Below are 20,582 nucleotides of genomic sequence, written 5' to 3'. Positions count from 1 at the left end.
TTCTGCAGAAAGATCCCTAAAAACTAATTGCTTCAGTTTCATGAGGTTTACTGCTAATTTCTGTTAATCTAGGAGAAAAGAGAAGCCCAGTGGATGACAGCTGTAAAATAGTACTGAAAAACGAGTAACTTTAAAAAACTTAAATCCTTCACATTAAGCAGTCATCACTCAGTAATGTTTAGTCATAAATTATGGTGGTTCCAGTTTTGTTTTGCTGTGAACGTCAGCCTTATAAATATTTTAATGTGGAATTAGTACAGTCTTTATGATGTCTGATCCTCTCTCAAAGGCATAAAGTGGAAGTGACTGAAAAGACTGGTACTAACTTCAAAGAGCAAAACAACACATTTCACTGTTGAGAGCAAACACGCCCATGAATAAAATCAAGAAGGAAACTTCAAAGAAGGGAGTAAAGAAAAAAAGCAGCTGAAAAATAGAGTAGGTGGGAAAATTCAGCTATGATTAGCCCCATTTCAGAGGCAGCCTATAGCAAGCTATACTTCAACTGGGTCTCTTGCACACAGCAGTCTTGCAGCTCAAGTGGGCAGCTGTGGCCACAGCCGATGCTTGTCCGCAGTGGGCAGGGAGATAACAGGGGCCTCCCTCCCCCATGTCCTCTCCTCCTGGGGGGTGGCTTCACACCCCTGGGCCCCAAATTCTGCCCCACTAGAGTCAGGCTGGATAGCTTCCTGCCAGAGACCAGGGGCTGAGCTACCAGTGTTGCCTGCCTTGTCCTGAGCAGGAGCTTTCCAACCACAGTGCTGGTCCCGGCTCGGCCTGCATTCATCCCCTCTCCCTGCTAAGGAAATCCACAGCATGCACAGGATGGAGACTGAAACAGATAATTAGTTAGCATCTCCTCCACAACAATCATCTCTGCAAAGTGGCAGTTCTTGATTTCTAAGGACTTCACCTTTAAAGAAAAACAGATTTCTTGAACTACAATGGATGATGGGAACAATACCATATTTGTCTGCCTCCAAAGTATCCCAGAAACCCTTGGACACCATCAGTTACAAGGATTAAATATTTTCAGTTTCTGGCAGCAATTTGCAAACCCTTCTCATGTGACCAGCAACAAAAAAAAAAAAAAAAGAAGATTAACAAGGGCATTCGCAAAACTGGAGTTTCACAATTACTCAAACATGTAAAAATTCACACACAATATATTACAGTGAATATGGATTCACAAAAATGATCTGCTATGAAATTTACACGGATGCATTAAGTGGTGCTTAAGTAACACACTGGGGAAATGCCAGTTGTAGTGTGAATAATTAATATGAACAGCAAGTTGGCAAGAGGTCTCAATTTGAAATACAGTTTGAGTATGTAAAACCTTCTTGAATAATAACCTAACTTATTTGTATGGTCACAGTCTGTTCACAGATAATTCACTACTATGAAAAAAAATGAGCTATTTTCATCAGATAAAACCATTTACTGAGAACAGCTCATATCAATTTACTCTGTAAACTGCTCCTCATATCAAGTTATGTTGAGTTCTTGTTTTGCTTTTGGTAGTAAAAGATTGTATCAGAGCATGTCTTTGGAAATAATGTCAAAAGCATGAGTGAAACCAGCAAGATGTCTCCATCCCTGGAGACAGTCCAGGTGTGGAGCCTAGTGACTGAAAGAAAATTTCTCTCTGTAAAGTATCTACCCTTCTTTTGAGACTTTTTCTGCAAAAGTGCTTCAAATACATGTATTCAGTGAGAGGTTGTGTTTAAAAAAATGTGACATATCTTTGTGCTTTCCTCTTGAGAATTGTTTTTTCTTTGGGGCTACCTTTTCTAACAGAATTTACAAAAAACATCTGTATTTTAGGTGTTAATCCTTATTAGAGAGCCAAAATTAATACTATGCTGAGCATACTTACACCAGTAAGCCATGCTAGCATGCACATTTTAATTTACAATTCTATACCCTCAGGAAGTTACAGCAGTACATCTACTCAAGATGCATATTCCTGCTTTTTGGTATATATGTTTACTTAGGAATGTACCACCTATTAAGTAAAAGCAAACAAAACCTATGAAGAACAAAGAAAACCTTGTTGGTACTCTGAGCAGGACTCTGCCTTAATCACTGTTGATGGATGAAACTCTTCACCATTATCAGCTGTGTAACTGGAATTGCAAGCCACCTGCTCACAGTATTCATGTCATTTTCTCTGTCTTGTACAGAATTAACAGCATTCAGTACCACTCTTCATTTTGCTCCCTGTTGTTTTTTTGTCCTTAACCTTTCTTCCACCATTAGTCACAGCCATCTTGGCACAAAGACATGGCACGGAAATGGTTTCATTGCCAACCTGTGAGGGTGATATCATCATCTTCTATGATTTGCTCTTCTGCGACATCCAGAGAGTTCTCAGTGATCATGTCACTAGGTTCATCCACGCAGGTTAAGCCAGAGTAGTTATGTAGGAGTTCTGCACTAGGAACATGCTCCACGATGACAGCAGGGAAAATAGATGGATCACCAAGCTGGGGGGGTGTAGAAAAAAAGAAACAACAAAATATTTGTTAGATTGTATCCAATCTAACCATTTAATGAGTAATACTCCAATAGACCTATACAACACCACCTGGATATTAAACTGTCAGGAGGGAGTACTAAAGGACAAGATGATTTTTAGCACACAAAAGCAAATAGCAGCAGTGTCCCACCAGCAGCCAGAGGCTGAATATTGCTGTAGTATCTGCTGTACTGACTGTGCTTCAGTACATAACACCAGACCTGCACAACATGGTTTTGAAGCATTAAAGCTGACAATACAGAGGAGTGGCACAGCACAGTAAGTGCTAGACTTTGCTGGCAATAATACTGAGTGAGGAACTTGCTGCTAACACCTTCACCTTTTGCTCTTCCCATCAAGCTGAGGGTGAAAGAGTCCTGTGGCTGTGAGGACTGGACAAAGCTCTCACAGGCACCAAACTTCCTATTTAACATTTAATAACACTATTTAATATCACTATTTTAGGGGCCGCTTGCTACAGAAGGAAGGGGTGTAATGGGTTGATGTAAGTGCTGTAATACATTCCCTCTCTAATTCTTATGGCTTTAGTCATTTGACCTTACTCACACCACACCCCCCTCAGCACTTTCCTTCCTAAGTCTGCTTTTAGACATCACCCTTCAGTCTTGACAGTTATTTTGCATCAGATACAGAAGAAAAGAGGCAGCTGGAAAACAGAAATCAAACTGACCAGCAATAATAATAAGATGCACACTCTCTGAAAAGGCAACCACTCAACAGGAAAAGGTTTGCAGCAAATAACATCTACTACAGCCACTGTATTTTCCAAAGTCAGTCTTTTAAAATGTCATTTGCAGGAAGAAAGTCATAGCAGACTGACAGCAGAACAGGTTCAAAGAAAGTCTAGTGTAACTCTAAGGTTCCCCCACTACAAAAATAAAACGCATTATGAGTGTCTCAAGCTTAAAAACAAGAAAAAAAAAAAAAGTTGCTAAAACATATTTCTGAGAAAACCAGTATATCGATGTTGGGGTCTCCTCCCCCTGCCGTGTAGCCCTGGGAGAGGGGCCCTGAGGGGAGACACGAGGTTTCCCTGCCCCTGCTCAGCCTCGTTCCCATTGGTTGGTTTGTGTTCCCCTGCGCGGGCAGGGACCCTCGGGTCCCGTGATTGAGCAGTTCCTGGGCAGAGCCCCGGCCATGCGGCTGGAGAAATAAACATCTCTCCGAAACATCTATCATGAATCTGTCCACATATATATATTTCTTTTTCACGGGCCTCCTGGTTTGACATATGCGTGTTACAGTAATCCCCACTGTAACATATCTACATTTGGTCCCACCCTCCACAGAAGAGCACAGATATGTACAATCATAGAATCATGGAATGGCCTGGGTTGGAAGCAACCTTAAAGATCATTGAGTTCCAATCCCCCTGCCATGGACAGGGACACCTTCCACTACATCAGGTTGCTCAGAGTTCCAGCCAGCCGGGCCTTAAACACTTCCAGGGAGGGGGAATCCACAGTTTTCCTGGGCAACCTGCTCCAGTACTCTTCCACTCTCACAGTAAAGAACCTTTTCCTAATATCTAATCTAAACCTACCATCTTTTAAGTATGAAGTCATTCCCACCTGTACTGTCACCACATGCTCTCGTAAATAGCCTCAATCTTTCTTGTAGGTTCCCTTCACGTATTGGAAGGAAGGTCAAGTAGTTTTTTTAACCACACAAGTTAAAAAACCAAGGGAAAAAAAACAACTGTATCATTGTGCCCTCGTTTAGGAATTACTCATCTCTCACTCTTGCCACTACGCACACCGTCACAGACGGCAAATGGTATCAGAGCTATCTGCTCAACACAGACAACAGCTATGGGAGTAAGCCTCCCCTAGGGAAGAGTCTGGACCGTAAGTACTGAAAGTAGAAAGTGCAATTAGAAGTTTTAAAAGGCAGTAATTACCACTTTAAATTGCTCTGTGTTTTGTAAAACATGTCTCAGAAAAAACTGTGGTAAAGGGCAACCAGGAAAAAAAGAAGAACTGAAATATAAGTACTTTAAAGGGCTTCTATCATGGACAGTCTCCTAAAAAAAAAAAAATAACCAACAAAACTAAAATTAAAAAAAAGACCCAACAAATGATGACCTATTTTATCAAACATTTCAAAAGAGAGCAATATGGTAGAAGATCAATAAAAATGAACAAAGTGCAAACCAGTTAAAGCCCTCTTGTGCAATCATATCGCCAGATGACAGGGGTATATCAAGTCAAGCAGTGGGACAGCTGCCACGCTACACCTTTGTGGGCAGCTCTAACCAATGCTGCATCATGCTGGAGCTGAGAAACCATAAATCATTGATGGCCAAGAGGTCCCTACTGTTCCTCAGAAAAAGTGATGCTCACATTTTGCATCCTATTTGTTTACTGACCCTAACATCCTTGATCCTATTTGCTTCCAGGCAAGAATAAACAAATAGATTTGATTAAATAAAAGCCAATTCAATAAAAAAAGTTAAAGCACTGTAAAGAGAGAGGAAAAATTAAAAACTACATGCATTAAAAAGAAGTTCTATTTTCAACAATACGTTCCATAAGCTACAAGGTAGATGGTCCATTATAGCCTCATTCCTGAGATACAATTATGTTCTAAAAATAGTTCAAATACCTCAGTTTCAGTAATATGCCACAATACATAACTTTTGGGATTTAAGTTACAGACAGCTGTGGTCCAGGCACTTGGACATGAGCTAGGAACCCCAAGGTTCCTTCCCAGCCAACAGACAGAAATGTTATTTCTAGGGCACAATTTTCCTGCCCAGTTTTAGGCTCCTGTGCTATGCTAGAATGAGTCATGGCTTAAAAACACCTATTTCTCTACACTGACTATGAAATGGTGGAGGCGTTGGGGTGCTTATTTCTGGTGTAGGCGTCTGTCCCCTGCACACTCGTCAGCAAGTGGCCAGCTTCCTCCCCGCCACATCTGCGCAGCGAGGTGCGCTCCTCTCGCCCGCTTCCACCCCTGCACCAGCTCAGTAGCTGCAGTGTCTGCAGCGACAGATCGAGTTGCCTGTGCTCAAGATAAGCTATACATTAGCTTCTTCTGGAGAAGAAAATTACTCTGGCTCAGCACTGTCCTTCTCTAATGACCAATGCTCACGCCACTGGCTTGGCCTCTGAGAGGACAAGTTGTAGAAAAATGTTGCAGAATAATAAACAAAACACAGATAAAATCAACTGATTGTCACATGCTTTCAGACCAGTTTCTCAAAGCCCTATTTATATTACACCCTATTCACTTTGCTATGAAACCTAGTTACAAAAGCCCAAACACCCATGTGTTTCTAAAATACACTTCACTACTGACCAAAATGTTTCCTATGGTACTGATCTGTGCTGCTTCAGACAGCTCAGCAGTACTTGGTTTGATTCGTATGATCAGATCTGAACTGCTCTGCAAGATTAAACTGTATTTTGACCATGTCTAGAAACAATCATCATACACGTAACTCTGATATGGTCACTGAATATGTCTGCAGGCAGAGAAACCCCCATGGTAGGGCAATATCTCTTCACCTGAACTCGGTGCCAGACCATCCAAGGAAGCTGCTGACACACTATGCTTCCAAAAGACTGGAGACAAACAGAAAAGCATTCACTCACGGTAAGACATTTTAAACGTGCTTTTCTTTAACTTAATCACAGTTTTGAACTGGAAGAATCCCAGTAAACATCATTTCTTGTGGCCTTTTATTTTAAAACTGTTGTTACACCTGCTTCCAACTCATACCCTACAGTGGTACAATGTATGGACTTTCCTTCCTGCCATGGTTGTGAAAAGGAAAGGAGGGAACAAATTCTAATACGCTCCTATTGAGAAAAACATTCACACAACGGCAAACAAATTTAAGTTGAAACGCATTTTTGTGGAAGTGGTCATTGCTTTTTTGCACAATATTTGCAATTGGTTATGACTGCATTAACAAGCCTTTCACTCAGTTTTCAAAGCTAATACTAATGTACACAGATGTACATATGGCTGTTGTGAGGTAATCTCACCTCGGTACTTTACTATAAAGTTCTTGATTTCACTGAGAGCGCCTGAATCCCAGTTGAGAGCCAAGCTAAACCTTCCTCTAGTTCTGTTGTTTTGTAAGACCCAAAAATACCTTTGTGCACATTTGGAACTGCAAAAGAGCCCTTTTTTACTATGGCTCCCTTTGAAGCTAGTGTGTAATGAGAATTACACACAGGGAAAACATTAAATTAAGAACTACAAGGTAGTGATTCAATTAACACAAATTAAATTACCTCTCTATTAGCAAGATCACAAAATAATTTATTTCTAATACAAACATGCTTCTATAGGCCCTGGCAAAAAGGAAGAGTGCAAACTATCCCACCAAAGTTTAAAAAAAATTCCCCAAGTGTCAGCAATAATTTTCAAGAAATTGATACAGAGATCCACAGAAGAACAATTTGCATATCTTTAAATTTCTCCTACTTCTGCTGCTTCATCTTTCTCATACAAAATATAGGTACAATATGATACCCTAGCTCCAGCAAAGCTTTGACTTGGCTTCAACCCATCTCCCATGTCGGTGGGACACATAAAGCCATTGAGCTACTGCTGAAACCTTCCCAAACCTTAGACACCAAATCCCTGTAGACTGACCTTTACCAATTCAGAGGAGTGCAAACTTCATACAGATGCTGAAGTCCATGGAAAGCCCCATCAGCAGCATGAAAGCATTGGTTATACTCCATAATTCCCTGAAAACTGAACCCTGTCCTGCTCCAGCGGCTGAAGGCAGCAATCTTCCTTCCTGCTCTCTAATTCTTCTACTGTGTTTGACATGCTGACAAGGTGTTTCTTTTTTTCTCCGAAAATTGTCTCATGAACTGTCACCAACTGACAGAAGATCAAAACACCATCCTGGCCATGGAAATGGAATATAAGGAAGCGGATTTCTTCTGCTTTGGAGGTACTGTCTTCTCATACTACAAGTCTTTAAGGATGACAACTTGTCCCAGGACTATGGTGACTAGCTTCTAACTGGTGTGGAATAAATTTTGTGCAAGTGAATGATGGGTGGGAAGAAATGTATGCAATAGATAGTAGAAGGAAAAGCTATATGAGAAAAAAAAGGAGAAAGCAACCTCTGGGAAAGACCAACTGTCTTTTTAACCAAACAACAGAATCCAGACTCACAATACAGATGGCCATCTATAGTAAAAAAAACAAACATAAGGAAAAAAAAAACAAAAAACAAATAAAACACCCCAGAAAACTAAACAGAATGAGACAAAGTGACCTTAGTGACTAGAAAACAGCCTTTGGTTTTCCCCTGCTGAAGGTGTCTGTGCAGAGGCAGCCTCTTGACTTTAAAGGTGTTCCCATTGCCAGCATCTGAGAAGTGACCAAATTGCACAAAGGGATGCTGAAGGCAGACATACGATGCTTGCTTTTCTGGGAAGACAGCCTCATTACAGATTTCATATTTTCCTTAAAGTCTTCATAAAACTGAAAGTGGATAAGGGGGGAGGAACCTTCTGCAGGAGCTGGAAATACCAAAAAAATGTAGACTTCCATCTTGACCAGCTGGCTTAATCTTTCTGAAAGCCCATGGCAATATCAGGGAATGTGGAAGAGCAAACCTAGGCATAAGATAATGGTGCAGAAGTCATGACTCAACCTAAGGTCTTGGACCCCTCTTTATCAGAAGGGAAGAGAGAAACATCCCTCAGAGATATAGAAGGGGTCTTCAGGCACAGGTTACTACACGCATCAGAGCCACCTGAGAGAGCACAGCCCGACACAGAGCAGTCATGCTGGGAACCATGTTAGCAATTTAATTGTTGTAATGATTCAACTTGTCCCTGGCACCATTTAAAACTTCCTACTAGGGATCTAGACACTGCGGCTGCTTTTATTCAGCTTTTTAAATTAAGAATGTCCTTATCAAATATCACATTAGCTGTAAGTCCACAAAGGATTAAATGAAAAGGCATTGAAAGAAGAAGCTGCAGATAGGAAGAGAAGCAGGTTTAGACAGCGGCATTGACTCAGCCAAAGCCTGTAGGAACTCCTGCCAGTTTTATGTGTGCAGTCTCTCCTTGTCTCCCAACAACAACAAAAAAACCCAAACAAACAAAACAAAAACACAGAAAGGAAGAAAAAGCAAACTCTCTATTTTAACCAGATTCCTGACATGTAGCAGGAGCCAGACAGGTTATCAGTAGCCTTAGCCCAAGACACTTGTTCCCTTCTGAAAATTACCAAGGTATTTTCATTTCATCTCTTCCTCACCACAGATCTACTGTGTGGTAAGCGAACCCTCCAAGAAAAACAAAAAATTTAAAAATCTTTTCTAAACTGCAAAAGATAAAGCTGATAAGAGCAAGCCTTTCCCGTTCACACGGGTCCATGTGACTGAGCCCCTCCCATTGGCATCTGCTGCTGAATGCTTACATTTGCAAATGGACTGTTCATAATTTATGGTTGTTTAACCAAGACTTAAAAAAAAAAATTAAACAAAATAGCCATGAATTATGACTTCCCTGAAATAGTGAGCATAGCTGCCACTTAGACCCTGAACCTCTCCCCACAGCTGTTCATGTCCCAACAGCTCTTGGCACAAGAGAGCTACAGGCAAAGCTTTGACAAGAAAAGCACCAAAGTTCTTACAATGCCAGCTTGTGGGGGCATTGCAAAAATAATTATCCAAAGATGAGTTAAATGACACCTTTTGTATAGGATGAAGATCCAAAAAAAATGCTTTTGCCCAACATAGACCACTTAGAGAGCTAAAATTTTTGTGAAGTACACAAATTGCGTTATCCATCCCTAAATACAACTAATCTAAGAATTTAAAAACTTTAGGAGTAGCAATAGCTCCTATGTGGTAAGAAGCAGGTCAATCAAGTATAAGCAAGAAGCAGTCTTTTTGGGCTAATGTACTATGAACCCTAGGCCAAACTAAACCTTGCACCAGCTTCCCAGGAGGGAAGCTTCCCTGTGCAGGGCTTCTCTTCTACAACTGAGTATTTAAGATTTTACTTCGGGTAGCCAACTAGCTGGCTACCTGCATCTTTGATATCTGAACTAAGTGAACTCAGTGATTTAAAAGGAGCTTGCATCTGACTGCAGCAATGGCCTTCCTGCTATGCACCCTCTATCTCTGGCCTTTCGCATCTTTGATTTCATCACCTTTTCGGTATGCTGCAGGGCATCTTCTTTTCTTGGACTTCATCTAGAGCAGAATTTAGTGGGGTTATGAGATAAACATCGAGGTTGAGTTTGTTCTGAAGCTGGAGAAAGCTCTGTTTAGAAAGGTTTTACTGTCCTGTTCAGCTCTCTTTAGTATTTTTAAGGTTTTTCAGGTAAGCATCTGAAGAAATTGCAAGAAGCAGAATGCACGGCTAAACAGAACAAAACCACGTGTGCTCTCACTACCCCTCCCAGGAACCACATTGAAGTAGCCCTCCCTACCTCAATTCTCCCCTCTCCTATTGGCTTGTAAAGTAAGGCCAGCAATTAACAACCAGCAGAGATAATAAGTAAGGCTTGTTCTCAACTACACTTGTGCAATTCCCATATCTAAATCCCCAGGCTACCACAAGCTCTGGAAAAATACAGGGAAGGAAGTTACATTACTAATTCCACTCAAAACTGAGTTAGCACTTTAGACAGACAACACTCAGTTCATTGAAATGATCGCATGACTCTGACAGCAGAAACAGGGCAGTGACCCAGCCAGATATTAGGCCATACAGAAAACCAGAGACAAGATAATAAAGCCGAAAGTGGGGCTTTTTTTTAAAGAGAGGAGAGTAAATGCTTTTCACTCTAACAAAAGAAGAACAGTTTGTCATGGCACTTAGCCTTTTAAGAACTGTTTCTCCACAGCACTCAGACACCTAATTTCTTGTTAATAAATGCAAGCTCTAATATTAACCAAGCTGTAATATTAGCTGCATGATTTTTACAATAGGAATCCTACACTGAAGCTTCAGAACTCAAAGGATGTGGTTTAAATAATCCACACCTAAATGAAAGTCTGCTCATGTAGAAACAGACGTATTTTCCCTGCAGTGTAAAAGAAACCAATTGAAATTACCTTCAAGCTTATTTCTGAATAACCAGCATACAGTAACACAATTTAGAAACCAATCTGTAAATAACAGTGAACAGGTACATACTGCACCTTCCAGTCATCTGCAGTGTGACCATTACTTCTACTCAGAATTTTATCCTAGCGCACTAGAGAAGTTGAAACTACTATAAAATACCGTAATTTTGGGAATTCTACATCACATATGCATGGATTCTACTGGCACAAATCAGAAAAACAGGAAAAACATTTTGGGAGGAGGATATCTCTGCAATACTGCAGAGGTTATAACATTTCAACCAATTTCTGTTCTGTGCATGCAAGTTACAGGAAGCAACAGGAAGCTTTTGAAACAGCACAAAGATCTGCTGCAACAATAATGACCTCAATGTTTCCTTTTTGTGTTTTACACCACATTTTTTCCTCGTGTTTCATAATACTCTTAGAAACCATATTTGTACAAGTTGGTGCTTACACCGTCCCATACCTGCTGCTCATCCTCCATGACGTTGCTGGCAAATTCAAACACAAGCTCATTCTGCTGTACAACTGCTGCCATAATAACGCATTCCCAGGTCTCAGCTCCACATACAAAGAAAAATGTTCTTGAATGTGAAAGAACAGAGAGCTTCACTGAGGTCCAGCTGGGCAGAAAGGCAGGATCACAAAATGAATCGAGTAACAGTGTTCGTATTTCTTAGATCATCAGTGTTCCTGGGTTCTTCTCTTCTCAAAGCAAAACAAACCAAGGCAAATCCTTTCCTGAATTGTTCTTCCCACCTCAATAGCCTTTAACACTGTGAAGGGAAAAATTAAAAAATTATCATTAAAAAATGATTACTTTAGCAATGTGAAATAGTAGCAGTGGTAATAAAGCTTTCCGCATATTATAACTGTTCTATCTACGTCCAAGGAAGTCAGACACCTTTTTGTCTCCAAAGGTCTCTTTTACTGATTAATGTATGTGAACTTTCATTCCCAGAAACAGAACTGTTTCAGGAAATAAGACATCAAAGTGTTTCATATTAAAAGCATGAGACTAAGGAAAAGTTAAAAAAGTTAACAAGAAGAAAATCCATATTTTCATTTGATTTGGATATGCAGTTTTCACATTCATTAGTACCTCTCATCCTCACAGTTTCTTCAAAGTAAAAATACAAAACTTAGACTGACCTACTCAGCTGTAGGATATCCCAAGTATATCACATTTCTTCTTCACACACAGTTCAAATTCAGCAAAGTTGTTGTTTTGCAAGTCAAATGCTCTGGATCTTGAATCCCCATGTCAAAATGACAAAACCAATAAATAAATTCTTTGTACAATCCACAGAGTCCCCACGTTCCTGCATGAAGCAGATCTTCAGCTTCATGTTAAAAATGCGCTGTAAATGTACCCTTATCTCTACCAGAGTCTCGCAAGCAGCCGGAAGGAAACAGCACTGACCACGTCATGGCAAATTAGAACCGGCAAAAAAACTGCACAGTACAAAGAAAAAAAAAAAAAATCCCCAACTACAGAATGTAAACAGCTTCAGTGAAGGGCTGAGCGCCCACAGCTCCCATGCTGTTACTTACTCATCGGGCCAAAGGTAAACGCGGTTAAGGTGAGCTGACCAAGAGGTTGCTGCACCACCTCTGGGGAAAGAGGCGAGCGCAAAAGAACTCTTTGTGTACAACTCAAGTGACCCATACATTAATTAAAAAATCTACCATTTCTAAAGAATAACAGAAACAGGTGTCTAAAATCAGAAACCTAAGGAGTATGTTGGTGCCTAGGAATTTAAATCCATATATTTTAAAGCAAGCAAAATGTGTGGTTCCTAGCTTTTTGAGCAAAATTCTTTAAACTGCCTTTGATTAGGAGATGCTGTGACAAAAGAATAAGGGGCAGAGGTCTAACACGTACCCATCCAGAGTGAGACCCCCAGGAAAACCAACTTCAGTGCCACTGGTGAGGATTAGCAGCTGCCTTTGTACAGGAGGTTTAACTTTGCCTTGTTTTTACAGTAGGCTGAAACTCAAAAAAATGAAGAGCATCTTCCTCTCCCCAGTGCCAAGCAATTTAATTAGGGAGGATCATGTCAGAGACTTGTACTCCCCTTCACTCTAGGAAATGTAACAGCTGTTTTTCCTATATAGATTGTGGTATTCCCAAATTCCTAAGTAGTGATGGCAGAGCATTTAGGCATTTAAGTCACTAGATCCTGCTCTTCTAAGAAATCAGGAAACCCAAACCCAAGATTATGCAAACAGGAGAACCTCCCCAACTTCCAAAGCATGCTCTAATTAGCTGTTAAAAGCTTTGTAAGAGTAGCCACAACTTTAACTATATAATATTTGCTTTAATGAGAGTTGTATGCACGAACAGAGAAGGAAGTACTGTAGGAACCATGACTGTTCAACCTCAGCACTTGCCATTTTACTGGTTGATTTGAATAGTCAACAAGGCTTTCTCCATACTTCAGCAGGGTTACGGCACTGAAAGCATTACATGCAATCATATAATCCTGGGTGACTTCCTTAAATCTAGTTAATTGGCCTTGCCTTTTAGAAGATGTGGATGCCATTAGGAAGTAGACACACATTGCCAGTATAGTGCCAGTATAGTGGCCCAACTTGGCCCATCCTAGACTCCTACCACCCTGTATACCAGCCTGAAAATAAAGTACATAACTATATAATATATAGTTTAATATTTCCTACAGACAGCGATTCAAGTGGGTCAATCTATGCCAACAGGGATATACCAACTTTTTCAGAAGAGAAGACAGGTTTGGAAATTTACTGAAGTACAACTTCTATTCTGGTTCCTGTTTAGGAATAAATTTTAACTGTCCAACAAGATTAAATAATATTTTAAGCCACACCCTCTACTCAGTGAAGAGCAACTTCACTGTAAAGGATCACACGGCAAACAGGGAAATACAAGAACCTCCTCAGTTGTCCAAATGGAGGCTTCTGTTTAAATGGGGGTTAAGCTAATTGTCCAGAGCCAGAATACTGCAAAGGCTTATAATCATGGCTATTACACTGACTGAAGTCACATGTATGAACAAGGACTACAAGTCCTTAAGACCCAGTAACTTTCTAAGGTCAATAACAACTAACAGACTCAATGTAAAAATAGGGATAAAGGATGTCTTAGAGACCCAGGCTACCCAGTAAGCTCACATATAAGGAAAACTGGAGGCGAAGCTACCCTAAAAAATTTTAGAAGTTCTCCATGTGCATTGGGAACTGACACTTTCTTCCATTAGTGCCAGGTTATTCATTATTCTGTAAAATATTAATGTTTTTCAGTAGATACTACAATACCAAAATATACACAAAATGCCTAAGACCCAAAAGCTGTGGCAGTAAACTTATTAAAAGCCATAAATAAATATCTCCTTATTTTTTATTTTAAAAAAGAAACAACAGAACTCTCAATGCAAAACTAATTATCATGATTCAATATGATTTAAGAGACTGCAGCAGCATAATGCATTTGATCCACACAAACACTACTTAAACCAGTCACACTTTATGCTAACATGAAACTCCTAATCATCTGATAGAACTGCAGGAACAGTCAGTCAAAAGCTGTTTTATGAATTCTGCACTGCGGTGATGCAGTGATGTGAGACTGTTCCTTCTCCCCTATACCCTGGCCCCAAAACCACCAAGGGCTCTATAAATAAAGTCAAATGATACATTCTTCTTACAAAAGAAACATCTAATGACAACATTAGTACCAAAGCCAGAGACAAGTGGGTGAACAGGCTTTAGTGAGCTTTTATATCTAACCTTGCAGTGGTTAGGGACTCAGACTATTATTGTTTGCAGGATATTTTTCATTACTTCTGTAGCAGTATATAGAAATAGCAAATTATCTACTGGGCAACAACAGCACAGCAAAATAATGCAAAAGTACTTTCCTTTAACCCATATTACTTTCTCTGCCATATAGAAAACAAGAGCAGCTTTTCACAGAAGCCAGCAGAATTCTAAACCAGCTGTATTTTCCTCCAAATCTATTTTTATAAACTGTGCTTTCATTATTCCAACTATCACAGGGTCCTGCTGTCTATAGGCTAACACAAACACGAGTATTGTTTTTGCTATATAATGCCACTTATCCCTTGCCTGATTTTACGTACATCTGCGAGTAGAAAATAAGTTATTTGCAAACAGCATAAAATGCAGAAATTGTATTCATATACACAGTAACCTTGACTACATACAAATAGTCCTAAGAGAAAGGGAACCCAATATACATTATCATAAAATTTACATCAAGTTTTCAGAACTATGGAGGAAGTAAGGTTTTGCTTTCATTTTTACTAACTGTTGTACAAATTTATTATAAAAAACAGCACAGCAATATAAACAAGCATCTTAATTTTGCTTAATCCTTGAAGCTGAACTCAAAAAAAATTATTTCAATCCCCCTGGAAACTCCCCTCACCCACTGATTTCAACACCTAGAAACAAGCTCTTCAATCAGCCTGTCAAAAAATGCATTCAGTCATAGTACATGCTACTCTGGCATCCCAGAAGATGCACTGTAGGATTCTGTCCTAGACATTAGCTAGACAGCAACATTTTCCCTACCACTCTTCACCATTTATACCCTCCAGTTAGTCCTAGCTCTGCTGAGCCATTTCAACAAAGCTTGCAAGAAATACCTCCAGAGCCAACATTTTTGGTCCCAACAGTGAAGCTGCAATACTGCAACTAGGCTCCATGTTGGAATCCACAAATTCTCCTTCAAATCCTGATAAAATGAGCCAGTACAGGCCATCCTACCTCAGCATTCAAGCACTGTAATGCAGAACACCAAAATAAGATAATGGCACCACACTGGAGCAGGTGTAGCAGGCATCAAAGTACCAGACAGAAATCCAAAAATTTGCTAAAGGTCAGCTATGAGCTTGGGAGACTCAAGTCTTGGTAATGAGAGCATCCCAGATGAGCAGGAAGATGCTTCCAGGAAGCTACTGAATCAAGTCCCATTTAGGTTTACTAAAGATGACTGTAATCATCCTGCAATGCCTTTCTCATGAAATTAGTAAGATTATTCGTACATCTAAAATAAGAACCAGCTTAGCTGCTTTAAAACTCAAGTGCAGATCTGAATTCTGGCTTACTGATTAAACAATTCCACTCATTCAACACAAAGACAAATCACTTGAGATTGGGATTTCCCACTGATTTCCTAAGACAGTCTGCAGCATTAGCTCTAGCCTAAAAATGTCAAAGTTGTGACTTAACAGAAACAAAGTTGAACCCCTCCTCTACACCATCTTGGATACAGGAAAAAGAGAGGAGTGAATGAGAGGAAAGGGAAGATTAAAGACATTACCTGGAAATCTTGAACGGAAGGACTGAAAACTATCTCAGGTGAGGTCAAACACATGGATGGTAACCACAGCATTTCACTCAAATTTCTAACTCCATTCTACCAGTGGAGGTCAAGGACAGTTCAACCCAGAGTCAGTTCACTTTCTGAAGAGTCACCTCCCTTTAAGATAATGAACAAGTATCATCATAGAGTCAGGTTTTCTTAAAAAGGAGGGCAAAGCTGAATGATATCACCGTTCTCTTAATCCAGAAATCCCAGACCAACAATGATCTTTACATATAGTCCACACTAAGGATAAATGTTAAGACCTTAGTATTCTGTGTCATTCTTCATGGATTAATTTTTCCTATTCAGTAATATTACAAATTTGCACAGATCAAGGGCTTTGAACCATGCCCTTAGACCCAGGGCATCTGCAGTTGATGAAATGACAAGAACAAATTTACATATGTCATTTGGCACAAAAAGTTTTTGAAGGCTCAGTATTTCAACTGCTCACACAAATTAAAGGAGAGAGAAAAGCAACATGGTAAGAGGGTAGCACTGCGGAAGGAAAGAAACACCATAAGGAACAGACTCAAATCTTCTGAGAGCATCCACGTTGCCTAGGGCAAACTGTGCAAAGGGCAGCTGACATAATAAAAGCCAACAGCTTTGCTGAGCTTTTATTAAGGACAAAGAAATCATCAGTATCAATAAATCCCTGTTTTGTAGCCCGTCTGGAAATCAGCCTGTGTCACCACAGGCTCTCAGTGCATATGCAGCAAGGAGGACAGAGAGTAAGAGGGTTCATCTCTTAAATATAAACAAGCATAAAACCCCAAAACTGACACACAATTCAGTCAATATTAAAGTAGTGAAATGAATCCACTCAACATTAAAAGATGTTTACTCCAAAGAGAGCAAAAAGCACAAACGCAAGCAACAAGCTCTTTGCCGTCACAAAAAAAAAAAACAACCCAAACAAAAATCTCATTTTCATCCTTTTTTTTGCAACTACCTCTTTTAGCCTGAATATTTAATTTGAGGCAAGATTCTTTTCCAGACTATTAACAGTAATGGCTCCAGCACTGTTTACAGACTCCCCCACCCCTGAAAACCCTTTTCTTCCAATCTCCCATGTTCCCTCATATTTTTTAAAGTTCCTTTTATTCAGCACATTTATGTAACACAGCTGTTATACCCAAACCCAGCAACCTGGCAGAGCACTGCTGGGAAAGCTGAAAAAAATTACAGCATGGTTGAGGCTTTTTTATCTCTGCATCCTCTCCTGCCAGCATGCTCAGTGTGTCAAGGTAGCCCCAAATCAGTGTAGGTGTATAGATACAGAGCACTGTAAGTAATTGATTTATGCTGCAGCAACAAAAGATCAGCCTACCACCAACAGGCCAGGCCTAAAGAGTGACCTTAAAGATACAGAGGCGAGATAGGCTCTCCCCAGCTTTACCCAGCTCCTGAGCTCCAAAGTATTTGAACATCTGCTAAGAGCAAGCCTCCCTAATTTGATAGGGCAAGAGAAAGGGCAGGCTGGGTTTTAGTCACCTCTTCACTAAGTGTTTGCTCTAGCAAAGTAGAGTCAACTCAACAGGAAAAGTTAGCTGACCTAAAGCAAGAGAGCAAGGATGCTCCAGGGGGAATAGAGAGTCCAAATCCCCTCTCCTGCTTCCCCACTCCCCAGGCATGAAAATAACTGGATTTTGCATTTCCACAGATTGGCTGCATAGCATAAGAAGAGGTTAAGGAGATGGGACATGACAACTCCATCCCACCTCTCCTCCCCAAATCATGTGAGAGATTGGACCTCTCTTCCTCCTTGCCGGCCAGCCCCCAGCTCTCCTTCCATCACTAGCCCCCAGTCAAAACTGTTCAGTGGATTCAAACATCATTCTGCAGCTGCCCAACTTTTGGCACATTAGATACCTAAAAGAGAAGATAGGGGGAAATTTTTAGAAGTGGTTATGTCACCACCTGGCTACCTGTATGGTTTTGAGACTTTTCAGATTGAATTTGGGTTACTGAAGCCTCAGGTCACAGATAAACCACTTACTTCAACTACAGTTAGATAAAAGCCACGTAACATTGCTGCACTGCACAGCCCCCACTCTACCTGCCTGCATGGACACACGCTCACACACATCGGCTGCAGTTGCATGACCCCGCTTTACAGCCATGTGCACATGCATCACATATACACCAAAGCACATGTATGAAATGTGTGTCCTTCTACTGACTTGACTTTTAACTTTTGGTGCAGCTGTTTTGCCTACCGAAGATAAAAAACCCCCACAACCTCCCACATCTCTATATAATGAGAGGATACACAAGAGTCCTCCTTCTCTGCTTCCAGTTCAGTCAGCTCCACCCACTGCTGCTTATCAACATCCCAGTGCTGCTGGGAAAATATCTAGCTTGATCTTCCCCATACCCACTAAAATCCAAACAAACAAGATTAACTGGTGTCATCCCTCCCCCCCCCCCCCCCCCATCCCCCCAAAGGACAGTGTCCCCTAGGCAGTACATGGGGAGATCATACAGTCTGCCAAGCCTGCAAGAATTCCACGGTCATTCTACTGGCCAGGGGAATGGAGCAGCACCAACATCTCAGGGCAGCATGAACATCTTGGTCTCAGAAAGCTAACATCTGTGCATAGGTACTGTCAAAAAGGAGAGAGGGGTTAAAGTCAGGCCTTCACCACCTGAAAAATGCTGGCCACAAGCACAGCATTACACCAAGCTCCCTGGCAACTGACAGCATGACTGCCTGTCTTTCTAAGAACTTCTCTGTAGGGTTATCTGAAGGTCCCTTATCCTAATAACCTAATTATGCGGAATATTTATGGAAGCATGGCCTTGTTTAGCAATGTAATATGGATACAAGGACCAGCTGAAAACAACATTCATAGCAAAGGCCTGCTTCTCCTCTTGCTACTGCATAATGGCACACGTGCATGCCAATGCCCAATAAATGCAGAGGCTAGGAACTGTGGTTTGCTGGTCCAAGACTCGTGGCAGTCACTAACTTGGTCTGCCTCTTGATTCTGCCTTTTGTAGTTAATTCATCACTATTGGTAAAGAAAGGAAAAATCAGGTGATCATATTTCCCAGCTGACAAAATGAGATAAAATGAGAACAAGGAGACATTCAATTAAGTCAAGAAGCAACTAGTTTTGGAAGGATGAAAGGAAAGCAATTAAAAATGCATTGGCCTAGATGTACTTGCTCAAACTCCTTGCTACAGACATGACAGAAGTCAAAAGCTTAGGAAAATTGTAGAATGTTTTAAAAACAGCTCAATGTAATAAGACCAAACCAGCCCCATTACATAAGGATTTCTTTTTAAACAATGGAAAAGAGCTGTCTTAACACATGACAAACCTTCAGTAATGCAGATTGCAATCACACATCTCTAAATGCAGGATTTTGCTGTCATTTTATTCCTGTTACCTGTTCACTTCTGGGTTCACATATTCTCCACCACAAAAACAGTAATATACTAAACACTGCAAAACCAGAATAAACGGACTACAAGTCGGATATGACACTGCAAGTGCCCACTTAGTCTAGTTCATCAAGAGGTAAGTGATACTAAGTACGGCAAGAAAGGAAAACAAAAGATCTCTCATTACCTCCTCTCCTACAACAATTAGTATATGCTATTTTATCCAATAGTAAATTTGCAGAGACAGGATGGGTTTTATGTCTTGTAATAGGATAACCACATTACCAGCATTAATAAGTAACATTAGTATCAAATATATCTTACTATTTTTTACACTGCACAAAATCTCAAAAAGCTGTTTTTAAAAAAAAGTACGGAGAAAACAGTAAATTGATGAAATCCCAAATCCGGTTCAGAAATTTCTGCAAACCAAATTAACTATTCCAGTGACACAAAATAAATGTTTTAAAAGGCACCTTTAAGTGGTTTCTGGCATTTAATAGCACCTTTTGTGGAGCATTAAGACCACAAGCCTATAAGCATCTATAACAACACAGCTGCAGATAAGTCAAATTTCACTGATTTCCAAGAGAAAGATCTCAATACAGAAAGAGTTGAGGGTTGAAAGAAAGGGCTGAGCTCCAAGACAGCTAAAACAGGATATGAGGAAACTTGTAAAAGAGGGGTGGAGGGGGGAAGAACTGTCTGACTCTGAAAGATTTTGCTCTTTTGATTAACACATACACACAGGAGAATGAAGTAGTGGCAGTGGGAGGAAGAAAGATCAGAGAAACTAAATATAATTGCTTTGGTAGGGTGCCAAACTTCACAAATTACCAGTTGCTAGTCTGTACCCAATATTGACTTAAAACTGTAAATTGTTCTTTAAAAACTATTTCGCCAATAAATTAGTAACACAGTCATTATTTTTAAAGCACCTGCAGGTAAAAGTTAAGTTTACCAAAGAAAAATGAATGGCCAAAAACAAAACTTTTTTTTTTAGCTGCACTATAAATGAACACACCATTTATATACGTTAAAGAGGAAAACAAAAAAAAAGAGGCCAGCAGAGATCAAGTTCAAGTCAAAAGTTTCTTATTCCAGGCAACCTCTTCCAGCCAAGCGTCAGTAATTCTAGATCAGGGAGTTAAGCTCCCACAGGACTTTTTCCGCATTCTGCAGAGGTTACTACAGGACCCAACTCAGT

General features: G+C 40.3%; 1 protein-coding gene across 10 annotated transcripts in view; it reads right to left on the bottom strand.

The window, feature by feature from the left end:
• Positions 1-20,582, bottom strand: part of ELF1 (E74 like ETS transcription factor 1) — an 89,381-nt gene that overhangs the window by 27,720 nt on the left and 41,079 nt on the right. For 6 of the 10 annotated variants that reach the window (XM_048295391.1, XM_048295393.1, XM_048295389.1 and 3 more), the window contains 2 exons: positions 11,080-11,389; positions 2,315-2,489 (listed from right to left, as the gene is read on the bottom strand). In XM_048295391.1, coding sequence (XP_048151348.1) covers positions 2,315-2,489; positions 11,080-11,151 — 247 coding nt within the window. In that variant the 5' untranslated portion in view covers positions 11,152-11,389. Of the gene's footprint in view, positions 1-2,314; positions 2,490-7,153; positions 7,171-11,079; positions 11,390-11,765; positions 12,278-20,582 lie in introns of those variants that run through there. The other 4 variants (XM_048295396.1, XM_048295388.1, XM_048295390.1 and 1 more) reach the window with 4 other exon arrangements.

The sequence above is a fragment of the Corvus hawaiiensis genome, chromosome 2 (assembly GCF_020740725.1).
Source record: "Corvus hawaiiensis isolate bCorHaw1 chromosome 2, bCorHaw1.pri.cur, whole genome shotgun sequence".
Lineage (NCBI taxonomy): Eukaryota > Metazoa > Chordata > Aves > Passeriformes > Corvidae > Corvus > Corvus hawaiiensis.
This window is presented reverse-complemented; position numbering and strand designations above follow the sequence as displayed.